General features: G+C 46.4%; 1 protein-coding gene across 1 annotated transcript in view; it reads right to left on the bottom strand.

Moving 5' to 3' along the window:
• The window catches only part of LOC147683539 (kyphoscoliosis peptidase-like), a 462,798-nt gene that overhangs the window by 341,666 nt on the left and 101,162 nt on the right, over positions 1-19,970 (bottom strand). Inside the window, exon 3 of the mRNA XM_086943931.1 lies at positions 1,319-1,366. Coding sequence (XP_086800057.1) covers positions 1,319-1,366 — 48 coding nt within the window. The remainder of the gene's footprint in view (positions 1-1,318; positions 1,367-19,970) is intronic.

Here is a 19,970-nt window from a genome sequence, read left to right on the forward strand (position 1 = left end):
GGAGCTCTGGGATCTAAGAGCAAAGTTAAAGGTGCTGGGCTTGCCTCACTAGTGGCTGGCAAGTTTATTGCAACTGTAGTAAGTTTGCTAAGGCCAGTGTACCAGTTTCAGCCTCAGGGTGGTGCTCGAGGTGCACACTTTACCCCAGCAAATTGTGTTTGCATGACCAAATTCTTCATTTCCTTTAAAGAATTAAATATTCCAGTTTAAAAGTAATCACGGTTGAGCTTTATTCCCTAGAATCTGGTGCCATGCCCTGCAGATCATAGGAAGGCCTCTCAGTTTGGTGATAGCCCCATCAAAGTCTCAGTGCCCCGCTGGTCCTGAGCTTGGTTTGCACTACGTCAGTGCCCACACATACCATTCCTACATATACTTATTATATACATAATCTACAGATCAGAATTAGCCGAACTAACATCTATGAAAAAGTGGTTCCATTTGCACAGCTATGGATTTAAACATGTAAACTCCACAATATATAAACTACATAGGTTAAGACTTTTAAGTATTCACTTACAACTGTCTTATTATTCATACGTAAAGTATGCATGTTGTAAAATCGGTCAGTCATGGTCCTTAATGGTGTGTAGGTATTTTCCCAAATAGATCAAACAAGCAGGCTCACAGTCAAGGTAAGAAGTTTCATGTTATTTTAATGAAGTCATTCTTCATTGAATAGAAAAAAAGTTTCCAACAGGTTTACTGTTCTTATGTACATCGTACAAATACTGCATAGACAGCTGCTTTTCACTGCTGTTTAAGTACAACTTATGCCAGGTCCATTTCATATTGTAGAAAATGCAGGTCTAAGAATTTGGCAGTGTTTACCAAGTAAGCATGTGACGTCCCTGGCTACTCCGGAGACCCCCTGTTTTGAACTTCCACGTTTGTGAATCCATTTGAGAATCTTGTGTGTGGGTGTGCCTGGGAGTGTGGGTGCGCGAGGTGCTATGGGTGTGCGAGGCAGTATGGTACATATGGTTGAGTTCACAGTCCCATACTTGATTCGTTTGTAGTGCAAGAATTTAAACATATTGGCGCCTCTGTCATCCTAGCAACAAGGCAATTTTCAGGTTCTTTGCTGCAACCAATCACTCACTTGTGGCCATTTCTGGAGTACACATAGCACATGCTGAATAAACTACACACATGCAGTATGCCTTGGAAAATCCCGAGCACTTTACAAATGTATACATTAGGATATTTTTTAACACAAGTCTGAATTCAGTCTCGAAAACCTCTGTATATTGTGCCGGTAGAATTAATGTGCAGCCATTCAACCCTTCATCAGACAGCCAGCTAAAATGTCACTTACTTCCATCCTGTGGCCCTTCTTTATCCTCCTCTGCAGCTCCTGCGCAGCCTGTTGGAACATTACAACATGTTGTAAAATAGCGAACTCCTCCAACTACATTCATAGAAGCAAATACATATTTTATGTATAAAGTATACTGAGAAGCCAGCAGTTCGACATGAGAAGAACTAAAGAATCACAATTCAAAAAATACACGAAACAGGAAATATTGCCATATATTAAGTTAATGGCAGTAACATTCATGTGAAAGAATCTACATTTAAAACAATTTACAATAGCTGAAAGGGGGATGTCCCTCACAGTGTAAAGTGGTATCTCCTATCCTGTTTGCCCATCTAAAAGTATCCAGTATCTCGGTTTTTGACATTTTGGTCCCAGCCTCATGCTAACTCAGCCTACGTGCGAAGACCTAGCCTTTGTATTGATGTGAGGACAGTCCTGGACCTGGAGGGGCGCGGCAGGCGTACTCTCCGTAGTGGCGGTGGACTACTGTGCAGGTCATGCATTCTAGCATATAGAGCAGGGGTGGCAGCAATCCAAGGTCTAGTAATCCTATATTGTAATCAGACCTTTTTTACCTGGGTCAATGAGTGGTGGCCTACTGGCTGACTCCTGGATAGTTCAGCTGCTACAAGATAACCTGGACACTTGCACTAACATCCCAGCACAAGTGTGCCTGTATGTTTGAGTGTGATCAGTGAGTTACATACATAATGCATGTTTGACTGAACCAGAGTGAAGGAGCACTGTCAGTTCCATTTAGAAGGTCCTGGCCTGCACAAGATGGAGGTGAGGCCACTTACCAGATAGTAAAAGAGCATTGTTGGCATTCCGGAGATTGGAGGCAGGGGACCTAGACATTGAAGTGCGGAAGGAGGGGACAAGCATCCCTTTAGTAATTTGTTAAAGTACTTTTGTTGCAGAGGGCTGTCGATAACCCTTCTTGAATACTGCCATTTGGTAGATGGTTGGTGAAGGGTAGTATTACAGTTCTTGTTGTTCAGAGTGCGAGTGCCATCTAGAAGAGGCCACCCTTTCAAGGCCACACTCGCTGTACCAGGCATCAGGCAATTAAACAGAAGACTGGAAGGTGATGGGGGCCGGTTTTGTCACGCTGGTGATTAATGTACCTTCTGGAGAGAGATGGGAGTTTGTGTAGGGGCAGATCTGGCTCATCTAAGGTAGCACAGGGGATAATAAGCCCGTTGCAAAAAATATGCATCATGCATATCAAAGAACAGTATTTTATGGCCATATTTTAGTGGGCTACTGCTTTTGTCACATATAATATTTGTTACTGTGCAGTTCATAAGTTACAATCATAATCTAGCACAATGAGCTATGAACTACCATCAAAGAGCTGCATGCAAACTGCATGGTACGGGTTAGAGAGGTATGCCTTTTTCCCAGTCTTTCATTATCCTCAGGTTGCTAAAAAAACAAGCATTTGCAATGCAATAGGTCTTGCATTATGAAAGTGTGAACTATTAGTCTTGTAAATGACAATTTTTTTTTTTTAAAACCTTTATTGCACATTGTATAGTACACAGCGGAATGCCTACAACCCAGTGGGCCGGCCGCTATCACAGTTCGTAATTCAAAATGCAGCATTTCGAAATAGTCATTAAGTCACCAGTTTCTGTATATGTACAAATAAGGTTGCGGCAAAATAAAAGTGCATCTCAGATATCTGTGTCGACGCTGGATGAGGTTTTTGATTTTACTTTTTTTGAAAAAACAACAAACTTCAACTTAAAACATTAGGAATGATATTACGATCTTGCATGAATCAACACAGTTCGAGTTACAAGTGCCTCTTGAGAGAGGCCTACTCTAATCTCGTGCCCCGGTATTCGATCGCCCCCGCCAATTTTATCCTTACATCCACTCCCTGCTTCCCACGTGTCAATTTTAAGAGGAGATCCCGTACAGTATCCTTGGCTTCCCTCCTTACCACCCATCTCACCTAGCTTCACCCCTCTTCCTCGTCGGAGACATCTTGGTCATCTTCCAGCAAGGGATCACAAATTTTCCCCCTGTACACATTCCATTTCGTCCAGACCTTATTCCATTTCCCTGGGCAGGCCCGGTTAGAATAGACTGCCCTTTCGGTTACCATCACCCTGTCCATATTCAGACACCATTGTGACTTGGTCGGCAGTTCTGCTGCACCCCAGCACTGTGCGATGTCTCGTTTTGCCACCATTAATCCTACCGTGACCCAGAGCTGTTCATATCTGGAAAGGTCAGTAGGCTCCCATATGTTTAGTAAGCACCTCCGTGGGTCAGGCAACAGCGACAGATCTAATGTTTGTGAGATTGTGTGGAGTATCTGCTTCCAGTATTCCCGAATCTTGGGGCATTCCCATATGGTGTGGAAAAATGTTCCTTCCTCCCCACACCCACGAAGGCAGTATGGATGTGGCGTCCTATGAATGTGGTGTAACATGGTCCTAGTGTAATAAACCCTGTGTAGTATCTTGAGTTGCACTAGCCGCATTCGCGCCGAGATGCCCACTTCCTTAGGGGACCCAAGTGCCTCATTCCACTCATGCTCGTCCATTTTGCTGGTGTCCGCCTCCCATTTCCCTTTTAACAGGAGTGTTGGATCCGGGAAATTATTGAGCAATTTGCGGTAAGTGAGTGATGTTGCCCTTTCCAACATGCAATCAGTAAGGAGGCGGTCTTCCAATGGCGAGGACTCGGGCAGAGGTGTGTCGGGGGGCAGGGCTGCGAGCAATGCATGCTGTATTTGGATGTACCTGTAAAGTTCCCTGTCACCAAGGTCATATAATTCTTTTAGCCGGGCAAAAGGTATCACCCCATTCCACTCCCAAAGATCACCTACCGTGGAAATCCCTATAGTATCCCAGTGTGTAAAACCCTTACTGTTCCTCATGTTGCCCAGCACCCGAGAGTCCCACAGCGGGGTCATCTTGGTGATCTTTCCTTTCCAACCCAGCGCTGCTGTTGCTGTATGCCACAACTGAACTGTTAATTTAGTGGGACCCAGTAAGGCGCGAACTTTACGGTGATCATACAACGGACCCAACAGACTATTCGTGCCCAATTGTGCCCTGTCTGACTGAAACGCTGGCTCGGTTTGAGGTGCGTGAATCCATTGGTTGATCGGCTTAAGGTGTGCTGCCCAATAATACAGTCTTAAGTTAGGTAGTGCAATACCCCCGTCGTAGCAACCTCTGTGCAGCTTGGATTATGCAATGCGTGCAGGGAGGTTCCCCCATAAAAGGTTGGAAACTAGTGCTGCCACTTTCTGAAAAAACCATGGGGCTACAGGATAGGGTGTATTTTCGAGGACATACAAAAAACGTGGCAACGGCATCATTTTATAGAGTGCAGCTCTGCCCAAGAGTGTTAGAGGAAAACCCGACCAGAACGTAACATTTCATTTAAGTCTATCCAAGTGAGGTTTCAGATTCTTATCCATGAATTCCGTTGGGTCCCTAGTGATATGAATGCCCAGAAACTTAAACGATGAGCCCGCTATCGTTAGTGGGCACGCCTCGCCAAGGTTCGGGGTCTGCCCCTGCAAAACGTACAGTTCCGATTTATTCCAGTTCAGCGTATAGCCGGAAACACTGCCATGGGTGTCACAAATGTGTAACAAAGCCGGCACTCCGCATTCGGGGTCTGTTAGATAAATCAACATATCGTCTGCATATAGAGACATTCGATCCTCCCATCCCCCACTCCATGATATGCACTTGAGGAGAGGCGAGGTTGTTATGAGGGTCGCGAGAGGTTCCAAAGAAATAGCGAACAGCAGGGGTGACAAAGGACAACCCTGCCGTGTGCCCCTCCCCAGCGGGAACGTATGCAAAATATGGCCATTAGCCACCACGTGTGCCATTGGGTCAGTGTATAGTAGTTTGACCCACGCAATAAAGCAGGGCCCGAACCCCAAGTGCTTCAGTGCCTCAAAAAGATATGCCCATTCCACCAAATCAAACGCCATTTTAGCGTCAAGCGCCAAAATTACTGCTGGTGTGTTGATGGAATCAGCTCTAGCCAGCACGCCGTGCAGCCTTCGCAGATTCAACGCTGTGTTTCTGTGTGGCATAAATCCGGATTGGTCGACGACAGATGGGGCAGGATCCTTGTCGCTAAGAGTTTAGCCAAAATCTTAACTTCGGCATTTAGTAAGGATATGGGACGATAAGAGGAACATTCATTAGGTGGTTTGCCCGGTTTAGGAATAATTACGATGGTCGCCGCGCGCTGATCCGGCGGAAGGGACCCCTTCTCTAGGCATTCTGTAAACATTCCCAATAGATGTACACTGAGGGTCTCAGGCACTGCTTGGTACCATTCAATGGGTATGCCATTGGGTCCCATTGCTTTGCCCGGGTTTAGAGCCCGAATCGCCAGTTGGATTTCATCGGCAGTGATGTCCGCCTCCAACTCATTTGACGCTTCCGGTGACAATGTTTGGACCTCGATCGGAGCTAGGAGGTCTTTGGCCATCTCGGGTGTGATCACACGTTCCGGGGTGTACACCCATTCAAAATGGGCAGCGAGTAGCTCTGTGATACGTCTTGGGTCTGTGTGTACCGCCCCACTTTCGTCTTTCAGACGTTGGATCCCCCGGGAATTACCCTCCCGTTTATCAAGCCACGCCAGCATTTTCCCAGCTTTTTCACCCACCTCATAGATTCTATTTTGTGTGTCGATTATGTGTCCTTTTACTTGGATGCGCAGGTGGTCGTTATATAGCTGTTGTTGAAGGGTGAGTGCGTGAAGTATTGATGGAGAGGGGTGCTGTTCATGGGCCGTGGTCCGTTCCTGTAAAGTCACCTCCAGATTGACCAATTCCTGAGACATTTGTCTTTTATGACCCGCAATGGAGTTAATGGCTTGTCCCCATGGGACCGTTTTATAGGCTTCCCAAAGTATCTCGGGGGAGCGCACTGAGTGTATGTTTTCTTGGAAATATTGCTTCGTTGTTCTTTTAAGGGCCTTGCGAACCTGTGGAACTTTAAAGTAGGTAGCGTGAATGGGGTAAATGCGTTTGCGTGATGGTGCCTGTGAGGAAAGTGTTAGCGTGAGCGGTGAGTGGTCCGAAATCCCTCGAGGGTGAATTACCATTGCATCTATATGTTGGAGGCCCTCTCCCAGCGTCAGGAAGTGGTCGATGCAAGAGAGGCTGCCATGCACAGCGGAATGAAAAGTGTATTGTTTCGTGCCAGGGTGTAAGTGTCTCCAGATGTCAGTCAGTCCCATGGCCGCTGCGAACCGTTGGAGGTAGGAGACCCCCCCGCCCGAACCGGTGTGGGGTGTTTATCAAGCTGCGTTTCCATAACTGCATTAAAATCCCCCCCCAGGATGATCTCGCCCTCGGGGAGAGTCAGAAGAAAGTCACCTAGTTTTGGGAGGTGAACCGAGTGCAGTGCCGGTGGGATATACACTGAGACCAAATTAAAAAGTTTCCCCTCCCACTGCCCCTGCAGGGCCGCGAAGCAGCCCTGATCATCAGTCTTAGTCAGTAAGGGGATGAATCGTGTGTTTTTCTGTATTAGAATGCCGGTCCCCCTGGAACCGGACGTGAACTCGGAGTGGACCAACATTTTATAACCTCGTCTGTCCAAGGCCTTTGTAGCCCCCCCTACCAGATGAGTCTCCTGCAGTAGGGCTATGGTGGGCCGCTGTCTTTTAATTGCGGTCAGTACCAGCCCTCGCTTGACCTTATCCCCTAAACCTCTCACATTCCAAGACAGCAAATGTAGAGGAGGGCACTGTGATTCAGGGGCCATTACCCCCCCTGCCGGGACAGAGTTATCAGCCATTAGGTACCTCGGGGTTCATGATGTATCGGCCAAAAAGTGGATCTGGTATGGTGCCTATGCCAATGCACAGCGAAGAACTAAGGGACATCACGGGGGCTTATGATCACTGTCCATTCCAACCAACATGTACTGACTCATACAGGAATTAAAACATTGTCCTCGACCGTTTACATACCTTCCTAACAATAACACTACGAACCCCCCCCATCCCCCCTCCCTGCTACCCTGCCTAACGGACTTCCAACTGCCCGCCCCCCCCAACTGAGCAGAGTGCTTAACCCATCCCGCAACCAGAGTACTTGCGTGTAGGGGGGAGAGCGTCTCCCCGAGCAGGCGGCATCCCTGCGTGCCGTAGGGGTGTTCTTGCCAGTGTCCAACTGCAGCTTATACAACAGTGTGTGAATGGTCGGCTATTGCCCTGTTCAAGAGAATCGGAGAATGGGGTCATTCTTCACCACCAGCCCCCGCAAAACCACGGGATGGAGAACTTTCCGCTCCTCCACGTCCAGACGTCTGTGAGCCAGTTCTGCTGTCAAGTCTACGATCCTGGTCGGACCTATGTCGCCTCCGCTGCCGGTCCACAGTATGCCATCCCTCAAGCCAGTCCCGGGCCGTTTCCGGAGTATCAAAAAACCATACTTTTTTGTTCGCTACCACTCGCAGCCGGGCCGGAAAGAGCATCGAGTACGGCAGCTCCTTTTCCCTCAATGTTTTCTTTACCTCCAGGAACGTTCTGCGCTTCCTGGAGACCTCTGCCGTATAGTCTGGGAAGAAGGCAATTCTTGAGTTCTGTATTTGGATAGGCGGCGCCACCCTTGCGGCCTGTAAGATGGCGTCGCGGTCCCTGAAATTGAAAAGTCTCGCCAATATTGGTCTAGGCGAACCACCTGTCTTAGGTTTGCCCCCAGGCACTCTATGGGCCCGCTCCACCGAAAAAAAGTTCGAGAGGCCTTTGGGCTGGAGTTTGTTTTTGATTAACTCTGCCACATAGAGGTCCATGGCGCCCTTGTCTTCAGATTCCGGCACTCCTAAAATTTGAACGTTATTGCGCCAGGAGCGCCCTTCTTGGTCATCCAACTTATCTCTGAGTAGTTTGTTATCTGTCTGCAGACGTTCCACTGCCGTTTGTAACTCAGACACATCTTCGACCAGTGATTTAGTGACCACCTCGACCTGTTTAACCCTTTCATTCATTTTCTGGAGATCCGCTCGTATCAGGGTGACTTCCGTGGCTGTCGCTCCTACGGTAGCTTGCACCTGGGCCAGCGCCACCAGAACGTCCTCTAGTGTGGCCTTATTCGCCCCCTCAGACTCCGATGTTTTCCCCGCATTTTTGCGCTGGTCTTGGGGAGGAGTCTGTCTCTCGTAAGCGAATTTGTCCAGTTTTGCCTTAATAGTGGTATTCCTGGGGCCTCTGTTGGACATGACTGTGGTCTGACGGTCGTTGCGGACCAACGCAGGTCCGTGATCAAATCAATGGTTCGCTATTTTGCCGTCGTCCGCGGGGTCACGTTAGTCGACTGTTGCAGTAGTAGGACCTCAGGTCTTCATCGCACCGCCATGGCGAGCAGTTCCGCTGGGGTGGTTGCTGGGAAAGCCCAGGGCACAACGTGCAGCCAACGCCCAAAAATGGCGGGGCCAGCCATCTGAGCCCTGGCGATATTTGCAGCGCACCGGGCGTGGTCAGCGAGTATCTACCGCCACGGGCCGTCTCGGGGCCCCACGTGCATCACCGGGGAGCCGGAGGATGAGTACGGATTGTTCTGGCGGTGCGTCCCGGGCACCGGTACTTCCGGCCAACCACCGCCGACAAAAGATTATTTCCGGCTGGGTCCCAAGTTTATGCAACTCCGCTGCCTCCAGGAGAGCGCTAGGCCCCACCTCTCGCCGCCTTCTGCCAGGCGATGATCGCGCTGTTTCGGGGACTTCGCCGTCCCGAGATTGGACCACCGGGTGCTGCACGGCCTCTGGGTCCGATCCACCCCTCAAAGCACCTCGAAAATCAGGATTAATATGACGGATTTGAGTGGGAAGCCGCCTCGTCACAGGAGCCTCTCTAAGCTGCGGCCGCCATCGTTGGCTGCCAGCCACGCCCCAAAAAATGACAATTTTTTATATATGTGTTGGTTTTGAAAATAGCTAAATTAATAGCTTTGTCATTTACAATGCCAATAGTTATAACTTTCGCAAATGTGACACCTATAGCATTTGTAATGCAACATGTTTTGTATTTACGTGACTTAGATGTATTGATATTACAAATAACAATGGCTTTTAATTTTTTTAAATAATTAATACTTAAATAAAAGTGATTCTAATTTATAATGGCAATAGCTTAAACTTTTGTAAAGAACTTTTGTGAAGATTATGTTCAATGTATTTTATTGTGATGAAAATCCAAGAACAGAAGTGAAATAATAACATCTTTTTGTGACATTTGTAATAAAGTTTGAAACATTGAGAGAACATATTTGAACCAGTTGTTGTTGAATGGTTGCAGAGATTGATGCTGTGATGGCGCGTAGTGATGCTGAGGTTGCGCTGAGTGAAGCAGGGGTTGGGCTGAGTGATGCTGGGGTTTCGCTGAGTGATGCTTGGGTGGCGCTGAGTGATGCTGGGGTTGCGCTGAGTGATACTGCAGTTGTGCTGAGTGATGCTGGGGTTGCGCTGAGTGATGCACGGGTTGCACTGAGTGATGCAGGGGTTACACTGAGTGATGGTTGCGCTGAGTGATGCAGGGGTTGCGCTAAGTGATGCAGGGGTTGCGTTGAGTGATGCAGGGGTTGCGCTGAGTGATGCAGGGGTTGTGCTGAGTGATGCTGGGGTTGCGCTGAGTGATGCTTGGGTTGCAAGGGGAAAAAACAAGTCTAACAGAGGGCAGAAGGGCACAAAAAACGAGTCAAACAGAGGGCAGAAGGGCAGAAAAACAAGGTAAAAACGAGTCTAACAGGGGGCAGAAGGGCACAAAAAACGAGTCTAACAGGGGCAGAAGGGCACAAAAACGAGTCTAACAAAGGGCAGAAGGGCAGAAAAACAAGGGAAAAACGAGTCTAACAGGGCAGATGGGCACAAAAAACGAGTCTAACAGGCAGAAGGGCACAAAAAACGGGTCTAATAGGGGCAGAAGGGCACAAAAACAAGGGAAAAAACGAGTCTAATAAGGGCAGAAGGGCACAAAAACGAGTCTAACAGGGGCAGAAGGGCACAAAAAACGAGTCTAATAGGGACAGACGGGCAGAAAAACAAGGGGGAAAAAAACTAGTCTAATAGGGGCAGAAAGGTGATGCTGGGGTTGCAAGAGGGAAAAACGAGTCTAACAGAGGGCAGAAGGGCACAAAAAGCGAGTCTAACAGAGGGCAGAAGGGCAGAAAAAACGAGTCTAACAGAGGGCAGAAGGGAGGAAAAACAAGGGAAAAACAAGTCTAACAGGGGGCAGAAGGGCACAAAAAATGAGTCTAACAGGGGCAGAAGGGCACAAAAAACGAGTCTAATCCACTGGGCAAGAATGTAGATATTGCCTTATTGCATCCCTGTATTCCTGGCAGTTTAAGCATTTCATTTCTATGTAGATTGAACTGAGCAGCTCAGAACATAGTGGGTGTTTCATTTACGGGGGTTTTAATTAGGGGGGAGGAGAAGTGAGGCTGAGCACACTGGGGAAGCAACAGATGGCTTTGATGTGGACGCGCTTTCCACTCCACTAGTTCACAGGAACTGTTCAAAATCTGCGATGGTTTCAGGCCTTGGATTGCCTACTATAATTCTCGACAACAATCATTGCTAAAAGCAATGCTTTTAAGTCGAGACCTAAAAAGGGGGCTGTTTGGATAGAAATTAATTTTTATTATTTATATCAACCCTTAACACTGTGTTTTGTTCTGAATCCTGAATTTGTGAATCTCCAGTTCAAGCACTCTGAAAAAATGCCTACCAGTAATGGATGACGTGTGAATCCTACACCTTGTAAGCCTTAGAAGGACGCATGAAAACAGAACCAACCCAAACCAGGTCTGAATGTGCAAACAGAGAATACACATCCTCATTTGCTGTACCTGCTGTAGTAGTTGACACATGTGAGTGCTCCCAGAATATATTCGGGAACTACAGTGCAACCAGAGCTGGAGTCTGCCCAACAGCCAGTTTTCTAGAGGTAAGGGGATTCCATGTGGAGCTTGATCTGGGAGAAGTTGATCTCCTTGTCTGTTGCCTTAAAGAGGTAACACCTGCCTGGAAGGAGAATGGAGTAGTGATCCAACCCTGCAGAAAGAGTTAATTACAAGAGCATATAAGAGCAGTCGACCCTGGTGCTCTGGGGGTCTATCTAACACAGACTCCCAACTTGGTGTCTGCCATGCTCCTTATCTCTGAACATGTCGCCTTTGCTAAAGCAGATGATTTTCCCAACTGTTGAAGTGTGCCAGAGAGGATGCCCCAATCAAACTGTCTGCTCTGGCCCTGGAACTCGCCCATGTTGCTCAATACCATTGCAGTTGTGGCACTTGTCTTAAGGAGCCCTAAATCTTCTGCCGGAGACACCATCATGTATTCTCGGGAAGAACTTCTGGCCCTGACATCAAACTGCCCCTCGAGACTTTGGGCCGATCACGAGCGCCACTTTCTATGTGAAGTATGTGCGTTTGAGTTGATACCAGTAGAACAGGTTTTCTCCCCACCTGGCTATACAGACTATAAGTTTCTTAGCTTGAATTGCCACTCGCTGGGCAAACATCACGCTGAGGTGTTCGACCTTCTAGTTGATGAGTCCCCAGATGATCTTTTCCTTACAGAGACATGGCTCACACAAGACTCTGTAGCAGAGCCTTGGCTGGCCCTCCCTCAAGGGTATGTGTTGAAGACCAATAATAGAGAGGGAGGGAGGGGGGGCGGAATTGTGCTGATCGCCAAGGAAGCTTACTCTTTCAGTCTGCAGAAGGAAAAGATAGAGGACCGTGAAAGTGCCCTCTTTAAAGTTAAGCTTAATCATAACTTTACATTATCTGGTCTTCTAATGTACAGGCCGCCTAGTCCGTCAAATGCGTTCAGGGACGACTTATTGGGCAAAGTAGGGCATTTGGCTGGTAAGGCGGCAAACTTCACCATTCTCGATTACCTGAATCTTCACCTAGAGAATGGGGGGAAAGTGGAGGTCGCCAGTTTTCTGGCAGATCTGGAGGCCTTCCAGCTGCCGCAGCATGTGCTTGATGGCACCCATGTGGCGGGCCACTTGCTGGACCCTATCTTTTCCAACTTGAGTTCTCTTATAGTCCATCTGCCAATGCCACTAGCCTGGACCAATCATTTTTTGGTGTCATTTGTTTTGCAGCTACAAGGCAAAGGTGCCGTGATCAGTCCAGCCAAGGTCCTAGAACGCCCATGGCACAAGTTGGACCTCGATCTTTTTTCTGCTTGGCTTATCAAGCATAGGCCTCAGGTTTCATCTGATGCAGATGCGGCTAATTTGTGTGTCCAGGAATTGCTGACGGCTGGCCTGGATAGTTGTATCCTGGCCAAATGGGGAGGTAAGGGGCGAGGACCTTCCAACCAGTGGTTCAACGAGTCACTCTTACAAGCAAAGAAGGGCTGCAAGCAGCTAGAGCGTGCCTGGCAACGCTGTAATTATGTGTCTGCTAAATTAGAATATCGGGCGGCCATTAAACAATATCACAAAGGTATTCAGAGAGCACGGGCGGAGTTTGTGGCCAATAAAATCCTAGCCAGTTCAAACCCCACAAGGACTATCTTTTCCCTGCTCAAAGGTATGAAGAATGCAGGGGTGGCCAGTGTCTCTCCCATTGCATCTAACCATCAATGTGAAGCACTTGCATTGCACTTTGTTAATAAAGTCAACCAAATTTTTATGGGTCTACCAGTGATGGCTCCTCATTTGGAGGGGGAGATATCAGAAATAGCGGAGAACAGGGGGGGTAACAGTTTGCTATCATTCCCACTTCTGACACCTGGGGATTTTGAAGCGCTGTGTTTAAAAATTAAATCAGTTCTCCAGCGGATGCCCTGTCCCCTGCCTTTTTCCGCCAGGTTCACCATCTGATTTCTCCTGAGTGCTTAGAACTGGCTAATTTGTCGCTTAGGTCAGCCACAGTCCCTCGGGCATGGAAACATGCCAAAGTTATTCCATTACTAAAACAATCCTCTCTGGACACGGGGGAACCTGGCAACTACCGGCCAATTTCCCAACTCCCCTTTCTGGCTAAGCTAGTGGAATCCCACATGATTTCTACTCTTGCTAATTTTATTGAGCAGTATGCCATTTTTGACCTGTCACAACATGGTTACCGCCCGAGGCATAGCACTGAGTCTGCGCTACTGGTTGTGTCGGAGGCTATTCGCGGCAGCTTGGATGTTGGGGACTCGGCGGCACTGGTCCTTTTGGATTTAAGTGGTGCGTTTGACACCTTTTCCCATGACATACTCCTGAAACGCCTCCTGGAAGTTGGAATTGGGGACGTGGCTTTGGCCTAGATTCGGTTTCAGGTTTCAGTTCCTCCATTTAACTCACAGGAGATTGTCCTCCATCGGGGGTGCCAAAGGGCTCGGTCCTAAGTCCGCTCTTGTTCAATCTGTATGTTAGACCCCTGGCGGAGGTGGCAAGTGGCAGGGGCTTTCCCAGTTATGGTATGCGGACGATACCCAGCTAGTGATTGCTTTCTCTAAGAAATGCAACGCCAGCTTGGGGAAGTTTAAAGATGATCTCCTGGCCATCGCCGACTGGATGGCAGCAAATTGTTTGCAGTTAAATACCAGCAAGTCGGAGATCCTGTTGTTCGGCAAGGACCTGGAGCCTTGGTCTGAGCAGTGCTGGCCGGATCGTGTAAAACCTGCCCCACTCCCAAAGGAGGCAGTGAAGAACTTAGGTGTTTGGTTGGATAATGGTCTGACCTTCGATAAGCAAAACAAAAGCCATGGCCGGGGTTTGTTTTGGGCTGTTGCGAGGTCTAAGACCGCTGCTGAGTTTTTTTCCTCCCAAGGTGCGCCAGACCATTGTACAGGCCTCTATCTTGTCCACATTGGATTATAGTATTTCTCTGTACTTGGGGGCTAACAAGGCAAGTATCAAGCGATTGCAGAGGGTTCAGAACGCGGTGGCCCGGCTCTTGGTGGCACTGCCTAGGTCCTGCTCTGTGGCGCATGTACTCCCCAAACTCCATTGGCTGCCGGTTGAAAAGCGCATCGAGTTTAAGGTCTTGTGTTTTTCTCATAAGATTTTGACACATCAAGCCCCAGCAGGGCTACTTCATCTGCTGTCGCCCTATGAGCCGGGGCGTCTATTGCGCTCCGCTGATCTCGCGCTGGCTCGCATTCCGCGAGTATGGAAAGCGAGGGCCGGAGGTTGCTCCTTTTGTGTCCTGGCGGCGAAGCTTTGGAATTCCCTTCGGTCTTTAACACTATGAATCATCTGGCCTTTTGCAAAGCCATAAAGACCTGGCGTTTCCCTATATCGGCCGTCTAATTCGTTACCCTGCTCCCCTTGGTTCTTCTGTTCCGTGGTTTCTGGTTGCACTGGGAGGCCTCGTGGCTGGGGCAGCCATGCGCATTATAAATCTAAAAATAAATAAATACGTGTGACAAGTGTGTGACACTGAAGAAAATACTTTTACCATACCTGTAGCACTGTCCAAGTCTCAGAATGGACTTCATGGTGACTAGTCGCTGGCATATGCCCAACGTGTGCCAGAGTGGACAATGCCACTATGAGTGAAGCTGATGTCTCGAGGTACTTGACCACTGTGATCCCAAGTGATGGTGTGTGGGTGTGTCAGTGAAATTGAGCAGAAGAGTGGCTAAATGTACTATGCCACTGCCATTGAACTGTGACACGCCTAAAAGTGGTCCAACAGTCGCTACCTGGACTAGAGCCCAAAATCACACGGCATCACCTCCTCAGTCATGTGAGCTCTGCCCAGCTAAGTCTCTGACTAACTAATGAGCCTAGGTAAAGGAGGTCCTTTCGAGACCCACAGGACTAGGCCTCTAGCCGATGCACCATTTCCCCAGAAGAGGGTCACCAATTTGAAAACAACTGCGCTCCTCATGCCGCCAGTTCTGAACTCTGCATTGCAGTCCTTTGTCTAGCCCCAGGACCAGAGCAGAACAGAGGCACTCCTGTGGCCGGCGAGTGTTCCCCTCAAGAGAGGAAGGTACAGACTGGGTTACTTGGAGGTCTAGTCAAGGGTGTATGCGGACACACAATTGGTGAGATTACAGAGACTGAGTGCATCATACTGCCTACAAGAGGGGAGTGCTACACCTAGTGTGAAAGCCACATCAGAGTGCTCTATCCCTAAGCAAAAATGTGAGAGGAGGGAGAAGCAAAGGGGGCATCCTCAACAAAGGACAATGGCCTGCACAAGATTCTCTGTATAGCTTATCTTTTGTAGTGTGTAATATTGTCTTTTACAGTCTATTTAGGTACTTATCTTTTACAAAGATAAGCATTGGACTGGACACTCGATTTATTACACTGTTGAGTTCTGAGGTTGCTCTATACCCACTGCAAAGCCTTGTACTCCTCGCTATGCCTAAGAGTTGAACTCTTAAACGGTTGGATTGGGCAGAACCATAGTAGAACAGACCCTGAAAGATTAGAGGCTCAATGACATCAGCCACCATGATTGCAGCAGGTACCTCTTGCTTGCTTGTGGTCCTCCCAGTCAGGGGCTGATAACAAGCCCACAACTTTTAAAGTTCATTTTATAACTGACCCAATATCATTGCAATTACTGGAGCACTCAAGAAGAAGACACAGCTCAAAATGGACTCAATTTATCAAATACAATTTAACAGTTACAATGGACTAAACACTTACAAAAAGTTTCATATTTACAACATGAAAATAGGACATGCTTTCCAGGAAGTGAGCTTTCTTTCTTTCTTTCTTTCTTTCTTTCTTTCTTTCTTTCTTTCTTTCTTTCTTTCTTTCTTTCTTTCTTTCTTTCTTTCTTTCTTTCTTTCTAGTGTATCTGCCCCTATTCCCATCTGTCTTGCCCTATTTTACTTTAAACAGATTCAGAGAAAGGCCAAACACTTTTTAAGTAGGGGTGCCCTAGAAAGGACATCCATAGAAAGGGTCAGATAAGGACACAGACCTAAAGTTGCTTTAAAGTACAATGACGTCTTGCTTACTGTATAATTCATATGAACAAGTTACTTACCTCCGGTAATGCCTTATCCGATAGAGACTCTATATAGCTGCAGATTTGTTACCTTGTAATTATATCAAGGCATAAAACTGGATCAGGAAATGTTTCTGACCAACCCCTTTACACGCTGGTAGGTGGTGTTGTTCAACTCCGCATGGCATCATTGGCATTGCCAGCGACAAAAATATCATGCACAGTGCCTATAAAGGAACCACCCAGAACTCTGTCCTCAGTGTAATAAGTGTTTTCTGTGCTAGAAGTGCAGAGCCATACGAAGGTATAGAACCAGTTTTCCTAAGCGTGTTCCTCAAGGACCTCTTCAAATGTATTTGACAGACTGTAGAACGGTGAGATTGGGAGGCTGGTAAGAAATATGAGTCTAGATAGAGTCTGTAACAGATAAGGCGTTACCGAATGTAAGTAACTTCTTCATCTGATAGTGACTGCTACTGCAGATACCTTACCTTAGAAACTATACCAAAGCAATATATCCTCGGAGGTGGTTCTGCAGGCTGTTTACACTAAGAAGTCCAGGGGAACCGATGGGCAGAATACCAATAATGCTGTACCTGACTGTCCAGGTAGTAGTGCTTTGAAAATGCATGCAGTGATGCTTACGTAGCTGCCTGACAGATATCCAGGATAGGAAGTCCTTAACTTGGTTTTGTTCCCTTGCCTTGTCCGATAACATGGACTTATGCACAGAAGTCAAAGACCCTTACAACTTCTTGGACTTCTTCTTGTGAGTCTTACCTGGATCGTGATGATGATGCGAGCGACACCAAAAGCAGTCCCAGGACCACCCTCGCAACTGGAACCTGAAGTGGGATGGATTCATGATACTATAGTCAGGGTAGGCCTTGAAGTCGTGGTCTGACTTTAGGTGCCAAAGCCAGACCAGGTGGGGCCTGTCACAGACATCTGCCAGTAACAGGCAAAACAAGGATTTAAACAAATACATTTTGAAGAGGACATAGACCAAAAGAGGGTTGGAAAAACGCACAATGGTGTAAAGATTCAACAAAACATCAAAAAAGCCAGTCAAAAAGTGGCTGACAGGAGCTCGATCCGGATCTCCGTTGATGGTGCAGAAAAGAAGCAACCAAGGTATGGGCACTAGGACGGTGCCTTTATAGGCACTGCGCATGTTATCTCTGGCGTGGATGACTCCAACAATGCCAATCCGAGATGAAATATGCCACCTACTGGTGTGTAAGGGGACTGCTAAGAAAAATTTCCAGATCTAGTCAGACAGCTGGGGGTAAGACTAAGGTAAGGAATCTGCAGCTAGAAGTCTTTATCAGATCAGTAATATCAGCGTTCACATATAAAGTTTCTTTCAGAAGGTAGCACAAGAAGGAGGGGCCACTAGCAGGAGGATAACTTCATAAAAGAGAGGACACATCTACTTTTGAAGAGAGGGGATTATTCCATAATTCACTACAAGCGAGCCCAACTGGCTGAAGCAGAATTGTTCTGGCATAGTTTAGCAGAAAGGTTATAGCTTGCACTTCCACAGGAGAAATTATGTATTGAAAACCATATTCTACAAAAAAAGGCTGAATTATAATGCATTCAAAAGAGAGCCACAGCGCTTTTCAAAAATCTGTTATACAATCAATCAATATGAAATTGAAAACCAATATTTTTACCCAAGAGCCATAACTGGCCAAAGGAGTGACCCAAGGCGTGTATGCCTTTATGTCTGAAATCCCAGAAAGGCCTTTAAATGCCTTGCTAAATTTAGTGAGAATAACTCAATCCTTTCTGAGAAAACAAATTAATTGCGACCATTTGTCAAAGGAGTCGCCAAGAGAAATTACAAGTAAATATCACTCTCAAGTACTTATAGTGGGAGACTATTGCTAGTTTTCCGTCATTAAAGGTACCACACTGACTGATCTTTCCTATCACCAAAAGTGAAAGTTGAGTCTTTGAGGTATTGCTTACGAACAAATTAGAATAACAGTAATGCTCCAGGCAATTAATTTTGCACTGAGAAGCCACTTTTAACCCGTGTAAGGTTATTAAGTTGTCAACATATAAATCCACATTAATGTTGGATGACAAAACCTTTAGGACGGAGCGGCTGGAGTTAGAAATTGTTGCCGGGAATCCTTGCTGACGGCGGGTCACATCCACCCATCTGCACATGTTCTCATTTTAAAATATGATTGACCCCCTCCCCCAAAGACAGCATATTCCACAAAGACACTTTGTAAATGGTTTCAAATGCAATGTGAAAGTCTACAACACAGGGGCCTTGCTAGCAGGTGCCTGACTCTGAAGACTTCTCAGCTGAATACCAAAGAGCCAAAGGGTGGTGTAAGGTGCCCACTCCAAGTCTGATCCCTACTTGCTCCCAAGGTGGTAGATTGTTTATTAATAATTATGGCTGATGGTATTTCTGTAGACTACTTTCTGAGCTACTGGTAGATGGTGTGGCACCCACTGCTTGGGAATATTACAATGTTCTTGCGAAGAGAGAGATGCAGATCTGCGAGCCTCTTAACGTATTAACACAAATGAAGTCCCATAAATTACATGCTCAAATCATGCTATAGATTCATTACTCATTTTGCTCACAATCTCCTTCTTCTCCTACATTAAAGTTGAACTGAAGACCCAAATTTCCCCAAAAAGGGAAATACTTTTCTGTAATGAAGTGTTAAGTTATATAAATCCCTCTGCATATTTCAGTTGGCAAGATCTTCACAGACACATACATTTAAAAATGGATTATAAAATTTGTCAAAGTGTCCTAATATAGCTATAATTTTATCAACTGCTAGTAAATTCACAAATACATGTTAGCTTTATCGCCGCCTTAAGTAATAACCACTTGAGATAAGAAACCTAGGATCTAGGCATCCTTTAAAGCTTCTGTCTCCTGAAGTTCCATAAGTATATACTTATTCTATATGACATGCAGTTCTAAAATTAATGTAGAAGTAAGTTTTTCTCTCAGTATTTTAAGACAACATTTTGGTTGCTTTAACAGAGAATTAACAGACAGAATTTTTTAAAACACAACAGTAAATAGGTCAAACAAAACTCTTGCCATGGATGATATTCCAATGCAGTGTCAACCTTGGTAACTCTTGAGTAAGACAACAGTCACATTTCCCACAATGCTGGCTTTTGTGTGGGATAGGGCATAGTGCCCTCTACCAGAAACTATGGAACCTATGGAACTACTGGAGTCTGGGAAGGGTCACCATGTTTTATGGCTAGTACTGATCTCTACAGAGCGGGGAAGTCTGCCTCAACCTCAAAAATACTTAGAAGTAATACTACATGATGAGAAAGACATATACCCCTTATAGCTCTTGTTTCCAGCATTTGCAAAGGCTTTGTCAGTTTTTTTTGTATATTTCACTAACCTACAAGGTGACTACACAACACACAGAGTAGTTACACATATAGAGTGATTGGGTGAAGCAGTTGGTTCTTCCAAAAATATGCATATTTGGAATGGAGTGTAGACTTTTTTAGATTTTATTTGCACTACATCTAAATCACATTAGTATACAATCACAACAAATTTACTGTGCAATCCATTTAAGAAAATAGAAACTTTAGAAGGGCCAAGTTCCAGAATCTCTACATCAAATTTAAGTAAATATTTAAATATTAGCAAGTCACTGGAAGATCCTCTGAATCTGTAAAGGATAGTGATGCAAACATGTT

This window comes from Lissotriton vulgaris, chromosome 11 (genome assembly GCF_964263255.1).
Source record: "Lissotriton vulgaris chromosome 11, aLisVul1.2, whole genome shotgun sequence".
In the NCBI taxonomy this organism is placed as follows: domain Eukaryota; kingdom Metazoa; phylum Chordata; class Amphibia; order Caudata; family Salamandridae; genus Lissotriton; species Lissotriton vulgaris.